This window comes from Medicago truncatula, chromosome 7, assembly GCF_003473485.1.
Source record: "Medicago truncatula cultivar Jemalong A17 chromosome 7, MtrunA17r5.0-ANR, whole genome shotgun sequence".
Lineage (NCBI taxonomy): Eukaryota > Viridiplantae > Streptophyta > Magnoliopsida > Fabales > Fabaceae > Medicago > Medicago truncatula.
The window spans coordinates 14,330,766-14,351,346 of record NC_053048.1 but is presented as its reverse complement, the minus strand read 5'-3'; the positions used below and the strand labels follow the sequence as shown (position 1 = coordinate 14,351,346).

General features: G+C 33.1%; 1 protein-coding gene across 1 annotated transcript; it reads right to left on the bottom strand.

The window, feature by feature from the left end:
* Positions 1 to 13,852: 13,852 nt before the first annotated feature.
* On the bottom strand, positions 13,853 to 20,068 carry LOC120576977 (uncharacterized). The gene is made up of 9 exons (XM_039827857.1): positions 18,964 to 20,068; positions 18,390 to 18,768; positions 17,325 to 18,238; positions 16,027 to 17,250; positions 15,724 to 15,942; positions 14,787 to 15,644; positions 14,532 to 14,678; positions 14,102 to 14,447; positions 13,853 to 13,982 (listed from the first exon to the last, which is right to left on the bottom strand). Exons 1-9 carry the CDS (start codon positions 20,066 to 20,068, stop codon positions 13,853 to 13,855), a joined length of 5,322 nt encoding a protein of 1,773 aa, XP_039683791.1.
* Between the last annotated feature and the right edge of the window lie 513 nt (positions 20,069 to 20,581).

Sequence of the window (20,581 nt, the reverse complement as noted above, 5' to 3'; positions counted from 1 at the left end):
ATCCCCGGCGGAAAGCCGTACTAGTCATGGCGCTAGTTAATCTCGATGTCGACTTCAACTTTAAGTATCATCCCCAGCATAGCTGTTCCAGAGATGTCACCAATCCAACTTTTCGAGCAACTAGTTCCAACAAACGAACAACTCATGTCAATCTTTTATCTTTATGCCCAGCGATCGATTCCAACAAACGAATAGCCTATGTTTTTTCTTTCGAGCAACTAGTTCCAACAAACGAACAACTCGTGTCAATCTTTTATCTTTATGACCAGCGACCAGTTCCAACTAACGAACAGCCTGCAACAAGTGGCCAATTTCAACCAACAAATAACTTGTATCCTTCTATTATTTCATTTTCAAAACCAAGTCCACAAATGGACATTGGAGTCCGAACCATTGCACTTTGTTTCGAGATATCGAGACGATGAGGAACAACCATTTTCCCCAGTGAAACCAGATTCCCCAGTAAAGTCGGATCCCTTTCTTCGAAGAATTTGGGTATCCCAGTGTCTTTTCATTCCAGTCAAGCCGTCTTTGTCATCATGCATTCATAATTAAATCATAAGCATTCATAAACATCTTAGGTCAAAATTGGTGCACTTTTTGTATTTAAGTCTCTTCGGCTCGTCGAGTCAAAGATTTTACCTTCAAATCTCTGAGCGAAGAAACTTAAATAGGGGCATCTGTCATACCCCAAATTTTGACCTAAGGTCCCACTGACACACGTCTCCGAACTCGGATCAGACTCACATTTCAGTGAAAAATTCGGCAGGGAGGTATTTTGAAATACCTCATAAAGTTTCGAATCGGGTCCTCTTCTCTCAGTCTTTAATTATTTATTTCCATCTTTTATTTTTTTATTTATTTATTTTATTTTAGAATTCTAATTTTAATTTTAGTCCAAGATTAGATTAAATTTTTCTTTTTTATTTATTTTATTTAAAACCAAAAAAATATAGATATTATCCTTTTATTATTAGTTTTTCTTTTTTATTAAATCCCAAAATTGTCCAAAGTCCCAAAAATGTCCATGAGTCCCAAGAACAGTCCAGGTTCATGCGTAACAAATCACAAACCATCATCCTCATCCTCATCCAGTCTGTTACGCGCCTATCTCCGTCTCAATCTCCTAAAATCTGCAATTTTTGTAACAAATCCTTGTCCCCAAACAGCACTATAAATACATAACCTGCATAACAAAGAAAAAACGGAGAACAACAGAAAAGCAGAGACCGGCACGGCAACAACACACACACACACGGAGGCGCGCAACCGACACGGCAAGCAACAAACACATCGCACAGCAGAACACGTGAAGCACAACAGAACACACGCACAACCACAAGGCAGCCAGAATCCGAACCAAATCGGCTCGAACCTTCAAATCCATACAACAACCGAAACAGCCACCACAGAACAGGCCATCAAAATCCAAAGGGATCCGCTCGAACCGTACAAATTCATAGAAGAAAAGGTAGTATATCTTAACTTTTAGATCTAGGGTTCTTAAGCTATTATTTGTGAATTGTGGGTAAAAAATGAAAACTAGGGAGGGAAGTAGAAGAGAAAGAGCGAAAAAATAAAAAAAGGGGAGTTTTTTTAACTCCGGCGCGGCGGCGCAGCCGCGATGGCTCGCCGGCCACCGCGCCGGAACTCCTCCCGGCCACCCCTTACCTCCACCGGAGAGGACGAAGGAATTTAGAGAGAAGGGAGAGGTTTGGATTTTTAGAGAGAGAAAGGGATGTAAGAAATGAAGAAAAAAAACCTACAACCCTTATATATTCTTCAAACCGGTTCGACCCATGACCCATGACCCACGACCCGCTTCGGTTCCTTAAGCCCAGTTCCTTTTTCTGCTTTCTGCACACCCCTGAACACTACTGCACCCCCACCTTGTGTTTGGACCATTTTTTTACTTTTATTTTTTTCCTTATTCGTATTTATTTATTTTTGCTTAGCATTTTAATTTTTATTGCAGACCATAGAATGTATTAATAGGTTTTTATGTAACAGTTTTAGATGCAGGTGTGCGTGTGTGGGTGTATGCTTTATTTTCTGCTTCTAGTTTAGATTATTACGTTTTACTTTCTCGCTTCGTTAGTTTAATTTCATTCCAATCATTCAAAAAACAACAAAAACATGCAAAAATAACAAAAATCACAAAAATATTTTCATAAACAAACCTTGATCCTAAATCAAGCGATCGTCCTTTTTATTTTATTTTCTTAATCAAATATCAATCAATTTAATTACACTTTGAGTCATCTTTCTTTTAATAAAAAACACAAACAAAATCACTTTGCCACTTGGCTTTTCATTTTAAAATCTTTTTTTCAAAAAACTAATAAAAAACACAAAACCAACCAAACGTCGTTTTCTACCCCGAACTACGAGGTTTTGATCCTTCACGGGTACGTAGGCAGAGGACCATGTCCTTCCAAACAATAAAAAATGTAGATATTTAGGTCTTTATTTTTCCACTTTAATTCCTTCTTTTCAAAATAAGCAAGCAAGTTATAGCACGAAAATTAAATAAAAACCAAGAGGTTCCCGTAGAGTACTACGGACATAAAGGGTGCTAGTACCTTCCCTTTATGTAACTAACCCCCGAACCCAAAATCTTTTCAATATGGGGTTATTTGAACTTTTTCCCCCTTTTCATAATAAAATTAAATGTTCAGTCGTGAAATAATTAGTGAGTCAAAAGCTAATCAAATAGCCTTGATCTCCAAAAAATGACGCGACAATACAGTTGAGGCGTTTGTATACGTTTACTTTGGATTTGAGATATTTGTAAAAAAACGCTAGTTTTCATAAACATAGTCGAACCTTGTCAAACTAATGGCTTATGGTCGAATAATTCTCAGGAGACCTTGAATTCATGATAGTAGGATGTAATGTGAATGAATTGATAAGGATTGGGTGTTTAATTCGATGATTGTTTGATTCTTTTGGTGATTTCGTGATGACTCTTGTTGAATATAACTTGTGAATTATGAACTAACCCCAGTGGTCGTTTGGTTGACCGCATTCCTTATCCATATTGATGGGTAGACGATGTTCAGGAATAGATTTGCTTTGGTGAGTTGCTTGAGGATAGCTTTGAGCTACTTCGTTTATTGCTTTTGGCGTCTTAGATTTAGGGCTCTGATTAAGGGTCGGTCTTCGACGTTTATCTTTATTTTGTTGTTAAACATTTTTGAGACTATGTGTTGGGGATGACATGAGTTGTATGATGACATGGCTACTTGGAGACATAATATTTGGATGACTGTCGAAATATTTTATTTAGGTGTCGATTTTATGGTGTTTTATTCCGCTGCGATGTTTTGAGAAAGTTGTTATTATGCATGCTTGGTGATTTATTGAAGATGTAACATCTAAATTCTGGATAGGTTATATCATTAGCGTAATTTATCGCTTTTAGAATTTAGGGAGTTACAATCAACATATATCCAAAATCAATTATAGTATATAAATCATGCATGAATTCATCATTTATAAACAACAACATCATCATTTTCACCATTTTAAGCTAAAACCGCAAGGTATTCATTTGAGCACATAACAACAATGAAGTTTAAGCACTAACAACTAGTTTATAACAAATTTCACATACCCAAAATCATTGAGCACGTAAATTTATTGAGTACGTAAATTAACAACCAAAATCATCAAAATCACAATCAATTATGACCCATAAGTGAAAAAGATTATAGCTTATTTATTAAAGTAAACCTAACCCCCTTACCTTGTTTCCTAAAAAGCAAAGTTAATCTTCAAGAATCTTCACTCTCTCTAAGGAATCCTAGCTTCCTCTTCACTTTTCTTCAAATGTGTTCTCCCTCTTCTCTTCTATTCTTCTCTTCTCTCTCAAATATCTTTAGCCTCTCTATTTGTGAGAATGAATGACAAAACCATAATTTCCTCTCATGAGTTATCTATTTATAGCTCAATAATGGGTTAGGGTAACTATATTCATAATGGGTCTCAAAACTCTCACCACTTGATTTTAAAAAGTTGCTACACACTTAATTCTAAAACATCTCATTATTTTACCATCTCAAAATAATTACCACTAATTACTACTAACTTAGTAAAATAACTATTCTCACTAAAACAATAAAACAATATCCACTCTAACATTATAAATTTACCCTTACTCAATAATTGACCAAAATACCCTTAATCTTAAAAATGACTAAAATATAATTCTAGGCTAAAAAATCAATAATCCCAATCTACCCTCCGCCTCCAACCTCTCCCGACGCTCTCTCCTAATAGAAGCATGCATAGCTATTGCATCACCCCTTCTACAATCAACATGATCCATACATGTAACACGCATAACAGAGTAACACACAATCAACAGAAAATACATAAAAAAGGGTTAAAAAATTGTTACTAAAACAAATCGGATTTTAAAATCCAAACTGCAACAATATAGTTTGGATTTTAAAATCCGAACGGGTTAAGTTTCCAGGAAAAAAAATTCAAACAAATTGCCTTGCATGCGGAGGGAATCAGGACTAACCTTCACTTTGGTGTTTGGTAAATCTTCGAATGTGATGATTTTGAGCAAAAAACTCTAAGTTTGGTCAAATTTGGTTCGAATTTTGGGATAAGGGAGAGAGAGAGAAAGTGAAAAGTTTAAATGTAAAATTATAGAATAGGGGAGGGGTGATATTTCTTATATACATCGAAACTGTTCGGATTATATAATCCGAACCAATTTTCATATTATTTTGGATTTTAAAATTCAAAGGGTATTTTAGGACTATTTGTAGGGCGCACGTGAGTTCCTCATAGGGTGGGAATAGTCTAGAGTTTATGTGTGTCATTGAGAGGAGGTTTATAAAAGAAGGCGTCACGGATATAATTAGAAAGCACGTTTGACTTGGTAAGTCAACACTTTCCACTCAAATGTGTGACATGTGTGACGATTCATTTTTAACTAGAAAGCGACTTGGAACCATTGACTTGAGATATTGTACCTGATGTTAGTCATCTTCTAAGCTCTCCCTCTAGCACCTCGAAACCAAACTAATCGATGGGTGACAATCTTAAGCAAAAATTGGCAAAGTCAATTGAGCTGGCAGACAAAGTAACTAGCACACCAAACGAGCAAATCTCATTCAAACAAGAATGCGGGGAGCTCAAGTATAAAACAAAGAAGATTTGTGCTCTTCTCCAGCAAGCAGCAACGACGAGTTCTGAACTCTATATGCAGCGTCCGATGCAGCAGATCCTCAAGAAAACCGAACATGTACTCAATAAGACCCTTTCGTTGGTCCTCAAATGCCGTACAGACACCATCAGGAAGCGTGTCTTCAACATCATCCCCAAAGCCACTTTCCACCGAACATCCTCCCAACTTGAAAACACCATAGGCAATGTTTCTTGGCTATTATATATCTCCCGCTGCAATGAAGATCATGATAGTGAAAATCACATCCTTCCTTCCATAATTTTAAATGACCCCATGGTTACCTTAATTTGGGAACTTATTGCCAGCCTATGTACCGGCTCACAGGAGTATCGTTCAGACAGTGCTGCTTCTCTTGTATCACTTGCACACCGAAGCAACCATTACGGAAAAATGATCATTGAAGAAGGTGGAGTTGGACCCCTTTTGAAGTTGGTGGATGAAGGGAACACAGAAGGCCAGAAGCAAGAGCCATATCTCTCCTCAAAGCCAGAAACTCCGTTGTCATACTCATCACCAGCACATCTATGCGGGCGCGGGAGTTAAGTGGCAGGTTCAGCTTAGTAGTAAACTCGGGAGATAAAATAAAACTCTTGAATAAGAACTTTGTTACCTATTGTGATTCTACTAAGCTTGAAATTAATATGTGCAATTGTGCAAAAAGAATACTTGGTTTACAGTTACACACCAGGAAAAAAAAAAAAAAACTAATGTGTTTGGCACAAATTCTTACTGAAAGAAAGAATATAAAAAACAGGTAAATGTCAAGTTGCACGGTTTATTTTTAGTGGGTTACAATATAGGTCAATAACTTAAAAATTTCAATTCCAGTATGTTTAAGTTAGTTGGTTGTGTATATTTGCTATTTACTTAGTTTACTATTACATACATTTCCTTTTTATTCATATATTAATTTTATGTCACGAGGCATTCGTGAATTCTGCAGACAGGAAAAAAGCAATATTGTAGAGACTGTAGTCGTACGGTAAAAGTTGCAATTATAATGGAATATGGAAAAAGAACAGTCATACTCACGCTCTAGAATATAGTTCTAAACAGTGGTTGTTGTAGCGGTTGCAGTTGCAGTTATACTAATAACCCTAAAGTTCGGGTAAATGTGTCCAATGCAGACACAATTGTCGCCTGTGTTACTTTTGCAAAGACTTCAAAATTCGATATGTCAAGATGATAATTACATTTGCAGACAGTAGTTATTACCATATGTTGTAATTTTTAAGGTTAATACTTAAAATCGCCATACAATTCATAGCGAATTGGATAGCGAATGTTTGCTATTGGCAAGTCAAACAACAACCCCAATGTTTTCTACAAAGGGAGTATTCGCTAGGCATAGGACTGCTCTTATGGCAATCATGGTTTCTGTTGTGGGAACCAAATGTACAAACAACTAGTATTTACACCCGTGCATTGCACGGCGAGAAAATTAATTATAAATACACTTATTATTTTATGTATGTAGTTTGTTAAACCTAATATATATATATATATATATATATATATATATATATATATAATTGTATTAAATAACATATAAGTATTGGTGGAAATGCATAACAAATTGTTAACATTAACACACCAAAATTAAAATTATTTACTACTTCAAAAAAAAAAAATTATATATGATTTTGATACCATATAATATATCCTAGTACCCCCGTGTATTTTGAACGCATCACAAAGGTTACATAAAATTTCATAGCATATTTATTGAAATAATATATTTTTAGTTCACTATCAACGGTGGAATGAAAGGAGTCAAAACAATTTTCATTTCGATAAAAAAAAAAAAAAAATTAGTTTGAGTCATGTGTTAATCTTGTAAAATGATGTCACTAATCTTCCTGCTATTTAGACATAAGTTTTATTAGTGTTATGTGGAAAGAGTGAACGAATCTACTAACATGTCAAGGAACTTTTGTTTTATAATTGTCTTCTAGTGTGAGCACACAATCTCTTCCTTTTTAATCTATTTCTTTTGGGTTAAGTAACTGTTGCCATTCATATTATGAAGACTACTTTGTGAGGCAAAGTAAAGCCATCTTATATAAATTCATTATCATAAAAGGCTCATATACTAAAATGTGGTCACTATGATAAAAGATTCATGTTTCAAGTTAGATTAACACCTACCAAAATTGCCAAACGTGTTAATGCTAACATGTAAAATTACTTTCCTTGTCCATAGTAATTTGATAGCAAGAATTTCAAAGACATGAGAGTTTCATTCTAGAGTACATGAGCCTTTTATCATAGTGATTTTTTATTAGATAGTTTTACATTAATTCATCATTCCAAACATGGCGTTCGAGCATATAGGCAAATAATTCATATATTATAAAAGATCATTCAAGCATATTCACATTTATTCAAGGAAAAATTGCTAGCAGAATAAAATCAAACAAATAAAGAACAATAGAAAGCTTAATCATGACTATAACCCCTTTGGAGGATTCAACCATCATTTTTGGTTCCTTTTCTCTTTTCTGCGGATTGGGGATTTTAGAGAGAGGATAGAGGGAGTTTAAAAAAAGGGTAGTTTGAAGAGAGGGAGAGCATGAACTTTAAGTTTTGAGATAGAAGAGAGGGGAAAATTTGAATTTGAAATTGATTCCAACAAAGTCATGTCAATAGCATAGCATCTTTGTTTTTGTACCAAAATGGGTGTTTTGTGAGGTGGGGAAGAAGAAAAGAGAAAGTAACAAAGGAAAAGAAGGAAAGAGGAAAGATTCCTTTTGTTTTTGTCTGATTGCTTTTGTTTTGAATTTAAACTAGTCGAGAGACCCGTGCTATAGCACGGGTAGCGCGGCTGCGCCGCGCGTTAAGGGAGGACGTGAATATGACATAAGATTTTAATGAGAAATTAAGAGTAAATGAAGACTTTATTAGGAAGAATGACTGAAATAAAGGTGCAGTTCAGTAATACATAGTTGATGTAGTTGAATAATTTAAAATACACTTAAGTTAAATAGAAATAACATGAAGAAATAAATAGGTAGGAATAGCAAAACAGATTGTAGATATATAATAGAACAAAAACTATGTAGAGGCAATTACATCACAAAAAGTGGTAGAACTCAGGTGAAGTATTAATGAATGAAGTTTGTAAACATTGCATTTGGCCATAGGATTGTCAATTGAAAATTTAAATCGGATGTTATCGGGTGCTTTTATATTGTTTTTAGAACAAAAGATTTTCCATCCCATTCCAGACTTAGTTGTTAGTAGGACATTATAAAGTCTGAGAAAGGGGAAATTGTTATATTAATTGTGAAGTTTTATATTAATTATTTAAGATAGAATATTTAAAAGCAAAAGAACAAATGAATGAAAAAGTAATGTTATTCTTTGTTACTAACATGACAATTATAAATTTACATGGTGGAATATATTCGTGGCTGAAAATAAATGATACTTAATTATATAATTTATAAATGACAGAAAATATGGGAATAATTATTAGATGGAAATAGGAGTTTTATTGAAGATCATATCTTCGAGAAAGTTTCATTACAACAACGATGTTTTTTGCCATCACAGCGTCACATTTGAATTCTAAATGAGTTCCATGACGTATGCGATTATTTGAGCAGAATCTTTTCCATCCATTTCCAATAATAACAATATTCATATTGCTTTCTGGATCCTCTTTGAATATCAATTTGCAGATTGTTACAATATTTGATGGTCCGGATAGTCTGAGATATTGATGGTTTTTAAGTTGGAGAAAGCTGGCAAGATCTGGTTGTAAAATTAGGAAATTGGTAAATTTGATAGTAAAAAAATGAATAGGTATTTATGATTGAAAATCCACAATTTAAGAAATGAATTAAAATAATAACATATAAAGAAGAAAACTCATACCAATTTGTTACTCATTGGATATATGTCTGGTACTGTGAGATAGAATTGAAGATCTCGATTAATGCACGTAGTCAACCTATGATAACGTGGATATTCATTTTTTGGCGTAGAACCATTGAAAATTTTAATTTGGAAATGACTATTATCTAGATATGTGAAAGACATAAGTGGATTCAATGTTACATGATAAAAATCCCTGAATTCGTGCCAACCTTCAGTAAGCATTAGCATAGTGATACAATTGTTAAACTGAAGTCGATGACAATTTCCATAACCATCTTGTAATATCCAATGTTCTTTGAGTTCATGGTAATGCTCTGCAACAAATAATGGATCTAATTCGCAAATGATCTTCAATGTAAATAAAATAATATTAGTTATTGGGTAATAAAAGAATATAAATATATAAATCAAATAACATAAACTTGGAAGAAGTTAATGATTATATACTTCTGTGCAAACAGCCATGAAATAAGGTCTATTGGACTCAAATGTTATCAATGGAGTTCTGCTACTCTGTCCCCTTCTTTGGCTGGAAGGTAATTCACTTATGGATGAAGAACTTGACTCCATATTAGTGGATTATAAAGTAAAATTATGAAAGATTAAATAGTATATGGTAAGTGGTTTGCAATGAATTAAACTGCAACGACAATGAATATAGTAAGTGTTTTATTTATAGGAAGGAATTATTTTTATAAAGATATGAATATTTTGTAGCTTTTAGTTAAATAATATTTTTTTAGGAAAAGGAATTTTTCAAAGTACAATGGAATAGAGATTCCTGACATGAGTTTACCATTCAAGTGCTATTAGTGTTGTACATTGGCATAGAGTTGTATTTGATTGATTAGACTATTCAATAGATATATAATTATGTATTCCAAACATTCGAAGTATATTTGGGCTAATGGAAATGGTGTTATGGTAAGTTTATTTGCTACGTGAATATGTATTAATTATATAAGTATAATTTTTTTAATTTATTAATAGTAAGTTGATTTCTTTCTTTGTAGCATCTTCGTAAACATGTAGCTGATGAACTTGACATGAATGAGCAAAATAGTTTAACTCTTATAGATGAAGAAACATATGAGACATATGAATGTGAGATTTTGAGAGATAGAAGAAATGGAAGTCTTATGTACTTTGGTGAAGGATGGTATAAATATCTTGCTTCAACACGTAGGTTGTATGTATGCCCTCTAGAGAAATTATAAATATTATTATAAAGTTTAATGAAGAATTTTGAAAAGATATAGTGAAGGAATGTTTACTGAATTAATTTGTTAATTGTTAGTGCTTGACATTAGTTTTCTTTCTCATACATGCATATATAAGATATAGTGGAGAGGATAATAATGAAGTTTGACATAACTGATCAAACAATAAAGTAACATTTATCATAATGGTAAATCGTTTTGGACAATGTAACGCATTGAAATTGAGAGATATTAGGTACTGAATATGTTATATTATAGGATACATAATTTTCGATATGTCATATATCATTGGAGAAGTAGATAGGCCACTTTAATAGTTAAAGACAAATGCAAACATAAATGTACTACATCATTTATGAAGAACCACAATTATGCTAAGCTTAGATTGAACACATGACACTTAAAAAAAAGATCTTGAAGGGCAAATTTAAACCGGATCTGACATCCGTCTTGTAGTCCATTCTTCAAACAGAAATGATCCCAATTTCCTCCAATTGTAGTCTCAACATAGTTATTTTTCATAATCTGGAAATGTTGTTTTTGTCCATCGTCTCCGCATAGAGTAATGTAGTTATCAGTATTTTTTTGTTTAATATAATAACACAAAGCAGGTGGTAAAATCTGTAAAATAGATAAGATATTTATGTTAAAATGTTGAAAAAACAAATGGAGGTTGTTTAGAATGTAAAATGAAATAAAATATAATGTACTTACCAAATAACCATCTATGTTTTTGTTGGTAGGTAGTGTGAAATCATATATGAAAGATTTTGAATGATCTGTATTTCTGCTATGGAAAGATGGAATAGAAGATGTTGAATCTCTTGGTGTGAAACTTTTAATTTGAAATAGATCATTGCCAAAATATGACAACATTATTTTGACATTGTCTTGAATGTTATAGAATGCCTTAAGGTCATTCAAACCTGTGGTTATAAGTGGATAGATCAAATCTTTGTTGTATTTTATGATATGACATTTGCCTTCGTTGTTGCAAACATTCAAATGTTCTCCTAATTCATGATGGTAAGTAACTATAAAGATAGGTTCCATTTCTGCATAGTTCTAAAAAAAGGAATAATAGTTATTGAATGATGTTTTAGAATTTGAAAAAGGATAGGGAAATAAGTTTAAAAAATACCTGAAAAGATAGTTGGACAATTTCAAGTTGAGCTTGTGGCTTAGTTTGAAGCACTTTCTTAATTTCTTCCATATTCATCTCTATGAGCATATAAGTGTTTGATAGTATTATTTGTATTTATAGACAAATGAAGTGGGTATTTTGATTATTATTTTTTAATATAGACATGTACTATATGGTATATTGCTTTATATTTGAACTGTGAAGCATAGAACTTAATAAGAAATATATTTAAGGTTGATTATAAGTTATTTAGTAAGAATAGAATATAATAATAAAAAATGGATAGAATGGAATTAGAGTTAATGATAACATAGATATTTTATATAGTTGGTGCTAGATATAAACTTAAAGTTGACCGAATGAAAATAGTACGCAATATTACAAACAGAATACAAATGTAGCATACAAAATAAAGATTATTACATATTAATGATAGGAGGAACTCAGATTTAATATACTACCCCAAAGTATACGGAAAAGATGTAGGTATCATGACCGGATACACATGACACTTAGACAAATCAGAAGTGTAGAATTTGAAACGGATTTTTTGCTCCATTTTGAAATTGTTTGACTTGCAGAATTTGTCCCAGTTAATGCCAAGTAGAGTAGTAAGATTGTGATCAGTTAGGAAATAAACTTCAAAATATTGTTCTTTGCCATCATCTCCACAAAGTGTTAAATTATGGATTCCATTATGCTTTATAAACATGGCAAAATCTTCTTCCACCACCTGTAAATTAGATAAGATTATTTAGTAAGAGTTCATAATAGAATATAATGATAATGAAGTAATTCATAAATTGTTATGTAACCATATCAGAATTATTGAAGTCAGCTTCAGTAAGATGATTGTCAAAGTGAATGGTATGTAGAGGTATTTTGCTGCGACTGTGAAATGGTGGAATGCAGGTATTATCTGTGATCTCTTTGAACATTTCCACAAAGTACAAATTATTTCCGTAATAGGCAAACAGGACCTCAACATTATCAGGGAAATCATGATAAATCTGAAGAGCAGACCATCCTTTAGTTAAGATAGGATTGACAAAACTTTTGTTGAACTTTAAGCAGTGTGTTTCATCACTGTGATTTAAAATAGTCCATGAATCCTTCAGATCATTGAAATGTTTTTGAACAAAGGTTGGTTCAACTTCAACATAGTCCTAATTGAAATTTAAAAAATAAAAGTTAGTTATATAAATACTAATGTTTATGATGAATTATAAATAGCAATATAACTTTGATCAAAATTTGTAAGATATAACCTGCACTAATAATTTAACAGCAGTAAAGTGTTCAATTGGGTGCTTCTCAAAGATTTCTTGTTTAGCTGTCATGGTGTTGTATTAGTGATATTGTGCGAAGGGTAAAGTAGCTTCAGTTATGCAGGCCTGGTGGTCTTTATAACATCCTTGTGTGTAAAATATTAATATATGATAAATGGGTAAAGAATATGTGATAATAAGTTGATGTGTATTGAATTTGAGAGTTTTGTTTGTTTTTGCATGTCATGATGCATTAAAATTGATTTACCAATTCAGTCAGTGATCAATCAAACCATTGTTCAGTAATGGTGAGAGTATATGTTTGTTCAAATATTATTTAAGTTGGTTCAGTATATGTTTGAATGTCTGGTGGATACAAATAATAATAAAGAGAAATGTAAAAGAAGACTAAATCAATCTGGTTGAATCAATGTATATGATTTGATCTGGTTCCTGAAATTTGTCATTGATAAAGTTTTTGTCTTGTATTATATAGCATGGTTTTGCTTTAACTTGACATGTCAATACACATTTATGTGAGTCAGGCATAAAATGGGAATCTCACATTGATGTGAATGTAAGTAAAAGTTAAAAATTATTGAGATATAGACCTTATATGTGAACATAGGTGGTATGTGCAAAGTTTGAATTGGCAAGAGTAATTGAAAACCAATGTTGAACATAATACTGTAGTACTTTTAAGTTAATGATCATTTAAATTCAGAATTATATAGGTATTATATAATACAAACAATGAAAAAAACATAGATACTCAAAATTATGTCTATAACAGCATAGCTTTGTTGAATTCAAACGTGGTATCTGTTTCGCCATCATATGAGACTTGGTTGCATGATAATTGTCTTTAATATACATGCAAAATAGAAAGATGTATATTAGTCAAGTTAGAAATAGTTTACATTCATTATATTATTGTATAAGGTATAGGAAGAATAAGATGAATTGAATCAAAAGAAGAGAATATAATCAAAAAATACCTATAAGTAATGATGAAACACCTCACTGTAGAATAAGACAAAGTTGATGGAGTTGTCAATGAAAGTAAAGATTTCCATTGCTTTTGTATAAGCCAAAATAAAAAGTACATCAATCAAATGCACATGGGTAGGGGTTAGTAGTCATATAACAAATAAGTAACAGGAACACTTCCCAAATAACTTGCAAGTCCACATGTGATCAGTTGCATTGGAATTTGATTATTGTTCCTACTACTCTTTAGGAGACAGAAGAAAAAGTACCATCTGAATAAAAGTATTAAACACACATAATGAATTAGCATAAAGATAAATTAAATAAATGAATATTCAAGTATTGTATAGGAAAATATTGATTAATAATGAATAAGTAACCTACCTAATACAGATTTTCAAAAACTTCCTTGTAGACAACATTCATTGTTGAAGTAAGTGACTTGTTATCAGAATCATGGATTAATATCTTTAAACCTTTCTTGCTTTTGACTCTTGAAAATGCAACATACAATTGGCCATGGCCAAAAACTGGTTTTGGCAAGTAAAGTCCAACTTTGTCCAAAGATTGCCCTTGTGATTTATTAATAGTCATGGCATATGATAAAATTATAGGAAACTGCCTTCTATTAAGTTTAAAAGGCCATGGAGATTGTGAAGGAGACATGTTCATCCTTGGAATGTAAGTTAGATTTCCAATGTTTTTTCCAGAAATGATTTTGGCCTCAATAATATGATCTGCCATTCTTGTAACAATTAATCTAGTACCATTGCATAATCCCTCAGCTTAATCTAAATTCCTCATAAGCATAATTGGAGTACCAATCTTGAGTTTGATTTTATGGTTAGGAAGTCCAGATGTTCTAAGGGTACTTAAAAACTCTGGAGTGAGTATTTCAAAAGATTGGCTTTCATCATTGATTTCTGATTTATCAATGGAATCTGAACTTAGATATTCTTTTTCCTGTCCTGTAACAAAACAAATAATTATTTCAAGTGAAATTGATATGATGTACATCAATAAAATTTCCATTTTGATTCATAACTATGGTTATTGAGAAGTTGGTAAGAATATACCTGGGATCATTGTGAGAACATAATCATTGATGGAATCAACTACATCAATTGTTGAAGCCAAAATTGCCCTTTGCTTCAAGTAATCAGGGTTGTTGTAATTGTCCAAGAAATCAGTATAAGTGCTTTTCACAATTGCATCTATAGGATTATCAAAATCCTTGATCAAAAATTCATCTGGTATGTCAATCTCAGCAAAACCATCATTTGGTTCAGCTATCTTTCCTTCACCAACATTCAGTATCCATTCAGAAAACTTTTTAAGTTCAATAGGATCCTCTGATTCGCAGCTTTGTTGCAAGCGCATGTTCTTGGTGAGAGTGAGAACTTGGCAGTGATCCCAGATATAAGATGAACTTATAGATCCATGTACAATTTCTGATCTATCTGCCCCTGGTACTACCGGCAAGATTTGGCGGAAGTCTCCTCCAAAAACAACAACTTTTCCACCAAAGATTTTGTTTGAATTTGAAGTTACAGACATAATATCCTTGAGTGTTCTATCTAGTGCTTCAAAACAATTTCTATGCGCCATAGGTGCCTCATCCCAGATGATCAAGTTAGCAACCTTGAGAAGTTGTGCTAGTTCACTGCCTCCGTCTATGTTACACGTTGAGTTATCAAGTGTAGGAACAGGAATTTTGAATTTTGAATGAGCTGTCCGACCTCCAGGTAATAACAGAGAAGCAATACCACTGGATGCAATAGTTAAAACAATTTTACTCCTCATGCGCAAAGATGCAGCTAAGGTTGTCCACATAAATGTTTTCCCAGTACCGCCATAACCGTTTAAGAAAAATACACCACCTTTATTACTATTTACTGCTGTAATGATTTTCTGATAAATCATTTTCTGTTCAGCTGAAATTATATAAATTATTTAATTAATTGATAAAAAAAAATGAGTTAGTTCACAAATATAGTTGCTAATGTGGGATACCTGTAAGTAAGTTGAACAGTGTTTCAAATTCAGCCTTTAATGCATTAACATCGTAGTTAAGTTCATCATATATTAGCCTATTGCCAAGTTCTTCCATGACATATCCAGTTGGATATGGAAAGCCTTTGAATTCCTTAAGTGATCTCCTATTTTTCTCCATGTGTTTTTCAATCAAGGTTAGAGTGAGATTTTTGATTTGCTCTTCTGTAAGATTAAGACCTAAGTGCAATATATTTAAATTTTAGTTATATTTGTTTATTGGAAAGTATTAGTAAAATTGTTAAAAAAAATTAATAAGTATACCTAGATTGTTAGCCACTTTTCTTTGTTCATATAGGACACCATCGCTTAACCATTGCCAAGTATTATTCCATACATGTATTGGTCTATCCATTGAAGCTGAAAGCAAAAGGGTCACAAACAATATCCTCAGAAATACACCTGTAGCCCAAACACTTGCTTCCTTGATTGCAGCTATGTATTCTTTATCATCTTCCAAAAATCCCATTGCATAGCATGCTTCCCTAAAAGTATCATATAGAATATTATTCACAATTTTGATATCTTCGTAAGAAGTTGGTCCCTTAACACAAGTTAACATCCTCCTCAAATAGTAAACTTCTCCGGTACTTGGAGGAACCCACATCAACCTACCAATGGTGAATCCTTTCTTCCTTGGCTTCCATGTTCTTTGTTGCTTTTTATATACAAACTTTGAAACAAACTTAGAATAAGTTAGTGATTTAGCCTCCGGATATCGAGCATTGCATTCAAGCCAAGATGTAAACATTGATTCCGTGACTGAAGGCTTCAAGAGGACTTCATCCATTTCTTCATAATCGTTAAAGTACACAGATTGTTCTCCATGCAAATGAAAAAACAATCGTTCCACAGAAGGTTTCCTACCATGAATTGGGAAAGCAAATATTCTCCAACATGCTTCACTTGGTGATACGTAACGACAGTCTAGGTACTTTTTGATCTCATCAGCGTTAGTATCCTTGACATTACCTTGATTTGACTTATCGGGAACCACGGCTGCAGTTATGCGGTCATAACCTTTGTTGATATACTTGAAAAGGTATTTAATTGAACTTGATTGGTTACACCATTCCATATTGATATGAGCTTGATACTTCATTAGGAGATAAGGATTGTGCGGAACAACATGACGATTGTCTAAAGTTATTCCCTTTTTCAGAATATGCCTACCATTATCTCTTCTTCTGTAAACAGGATACCCTTCATGGTCAACAACAGTTTCATTTTGGAATTTTTTTGGAAAGTATTTGGAACAACGATCTTTCTTCATGCAAGGAGAACTGATATTTGCTAAACCACACGGTCCATGCATCATGTGAGTGCCAACCAACTTGTATAGCTCTTTCTGGTGAACTGGACTTGGTATCTCAGCAGATATAATCTTGTTAATGTGCTCTGGAGTAGGATATTTGCTTGAAGGGTGTAAAAACAACAGTAAATGTGCATGTGGCAACCCTCGCTTTTGGAACTCAATAGTATACAAATCTGTTATGATAATAGATAAAAATCAGTAATAAATTATGAAGCAAACTGTTGCAAATTTGATTATAAATACTTACATGCAACTACTCTGCCAAGGATATGATTTTTAGTTAAATCATTCAAAAGTTCGTCAAATTTGATTTTGAAAACTCTTGCTACTATATCTGGACGGTCATGTGCTTTTAGATGTAGAGGTCCAACAACTCTTTGAATTTCAGGCCAGTTTGGATTGCAAGTAAATGTTATAAATAAATCTGGAAATCCCACTGAACTTGAAATGGCCATACCATCGAAATATAGTTGATCCATATATCTACGGCCTCCAACATAGCTTGATGGTAAAACAACCCTCTTACCTTGTTTTCCAGACTGGTCATCTCCATCTGATGGTGTTTGATTCAAGTTTTTGTACTTTCCAACCCTCAATTTGGACTGATTCCTCCTCAACCATTTCAACCTATCAGCTTCCATCATTGTAAAACCATCAACCAAAAACTGTTGAAATAGTCTTCTTGCACACAAAATTGTCATAGCTTCCATTCTCCTTGCTTGTAGTCTGAATGATAACCATTCTCTGATTGTCAGTTTTTCTCTTTTTCGGGTACAACCATCGACAACATTTCTGTGTAAAACATCATCCCTATAACCATCCTCACCATAAGGGAATAGTAGAGGATATTGATATGCAAGATATGCTGGGTGAAATTCATCAATTCTTTCTAGCTGACCACTTTGCCTTTCCATTATGATATCCCTTTTTGATGCTGAGTCGACATCACCGACTATCAGCGCTGCCACTTCGGATACAGTAGGTTGATTATAAACCTTTCCATCAGTTGTCCTATCAGAAATGAGCTTTAGTTTAAAATCTTGGACATTGTTGTTCCTCAGTCGATCACGTGCCTTTCTAAAAGACTTGGCATGGCAGTTCTTTTCATCCAACATTTGTTGTAGTCTGGCAGCCGTCTCAATGTTCACCGACTTCGGATTACTGAATTAATAATACAAAATGTATGTTTAGTTTTAAGCCGTCACAATTAAAAACCAATATTATAATAAATAAGGAAACTGCCTTACCTGAGACCTTGGATTCTATTTTTTAATTCATTGTTTGTGTCATATATATATATAGTTGCGCAAACTTTGGACGTTTTCCGGGTAATGGAATCATACTTCCAATCATGTGGCATGCTTGACCTTGAATTCTTATAGTAGGAGGACCTCTTCCTGCTTTAATTCCCTTATCAACTTTAAAGCCAGGTGAACTAAATGCAAACATGCTATTGTATAGTCGTATGTTATCCTGAAATTTTTTTGACTCAGTGGCTGAGTGATCAAACATTAAATGTTGCAGCAATGGCGGAGGCTGTGGCAAAAATGGAATTTGAACATTACCATTGCTGCAACACATGTTATATTTTGGTTGAGCACTATTCCTTGATTTGTTTTTACGCTCTTGATACCACATGCATGCTCCACATTTTTGACATTCGATTGATGGATCTCCAATATCAAAATATTCTGAAATAAGGTATACAAATAAACTCAGGTATAATAGACGGACTTAACCTTAACATTGAGACATATGTTACGAACTTGGGAAGCTGTTATATAAATACATGAGATAGTGGTCAAATGCATGTAATTTTAATAAAGTATTTGAACATTAAAATAGATAAAGGTTTATATATTTTAGTTATCATTGATTTAACATACCTCCATGACCTACTTGAGAAGTCCCATTTAGCCTCATATCATTAAATGGGCTTTCTTGATCCTCAAGGTCGGTATCAGATGTATCACTTTCATCACTATCTTGTGTAGGAATGTATGCCTGTAATTCTTCACTATCTATAGAACTGGTATCGTCATCAATCTGCATTCCATTGTTGGAGTCATTAATCTCAACATTAGGCGTTGATGAAGAAGGCACATCAGGTGTGTTTGCAGTAAATCTATCCATTAGATTCACTCCCATTTGATTAAAATTAGGTCTTCTCCTCGTTGAGGACTTAACCTGATATGAGGAGGTTGGCTGAGTGCAGTTGGGCATAAAATTAGGTGTAGAATTTGTTGGTGTAATCTTATCCTTTCCCTTTTGTTGAGATGATTGAGGTTGAGGCATAGTTGGAGTATTGATTGGGAAATTGTAACTAGGTGACTTTACAAGTGTCAAGTTTTGGTTCATCTTCTGTTGAGATGAACCAAGATGAGTAAAAATAGGAGTATTTATTGGAAAATGGTATGTTGGTCCCCTAAGAGGTGTGAAGTTTTCTTTCATCTTATTTCCAGATGATCGAAGATGAAGCAAAGTAGGAGCATTGATGGGAAAACTGTGTGGTGGTGACATAACTGGTGCAACATTTTCCTTCATCTTCATATTAGATAATCCATCTTCAGGTAAATTAGGAGTATTGATGCTGAAATTGTATTTTGCTGACCTAACAGTTGTTAATTTTGCGTGAACATTATTCTTAGATGATCCAGCTTCACGCAAAGTAGGACTACTAATGGGAAAATGGGATGTTTTTGTGGAACCTGTTGTGGACTTGTGATGAGGCAAAGTGGGGGTATTGATGGGAAAAGTAAATCTTGGTGTATAAGCAGGGGATGTGAAAGCATTAAACTCAGAAGTTCTAACATTGTTTATGTTTTGTAATCTACTAATGCTGAGTTTAACTGATATGTTAGTGATATCCCCTAAAGGATTAGATGGACCTTGAGTATAGATTTTTTGTTTTTTTGACCTCTTAGATTTAAGGACATATCTTCTTTTCAACCTTGCAATAGAAGCATTTTCCTTCTTCTTGTTCACATCCATTTGTAATAACTACTTAACTGTGGAAAATAAATTAGTGTTGGGAAGATGAAGACATTGAATCAGAATATTTTGTGTGAAGTTCACAAAATTTCTATTAATGTAAGGATATGATTAAAGAAAGTACAAAAGTTAATTTGAAAATTTGAATTGTCATTCCATTGTTTCCCTCCGTTTTGAAATTTGCCTTTATGTTTGGAAAAAAAAAAATCATAAATTATGAGTAGTAATAATATTTAATTATACGCCTGAACATTGATGTTGCTAATCACTATTCATAGCCCATACCCTATGCTAATAGCTAATAGTATATTGTAGAAATATAGTGTATTTTAACATGATATTTTTAGTTCTACTCAAGTACTCTTAACAATAGTAACCTAAGAAGTTGCTAAACACTATTCGTAGCCCATACTCTATGGTAATAGCTAATAGTCCTTTGTAGAAATGTAATGTATTTTAACATTATATTTTTAGGTATACTCAAGTACTTGTTACAACTCTTAGCTAAAAACA

Coding starts and splice junctions, on each gene's coding strand:
- LOC120576977 (XM_039827857.1), bottom strand. CDS start 20,068: ATGGATGTGAACAAGAAGAAGGAAAATGCTTCTATTGCAAGGTTGAAA. Junction 17,251..17,324: donor CCTTGGCAGAGTAGTTGCAT/GTAAGTATTTAT, acceptor TTATCATAACAG/ATTTGTATACTATTGAGTTC. Junction 15,943..16,026: donor AAAAGTGGCTAACAATCTAG/GTATACTTATTA, acceptor TATTGCACTTAG/GTCTTAATCTTACAGAAGAG.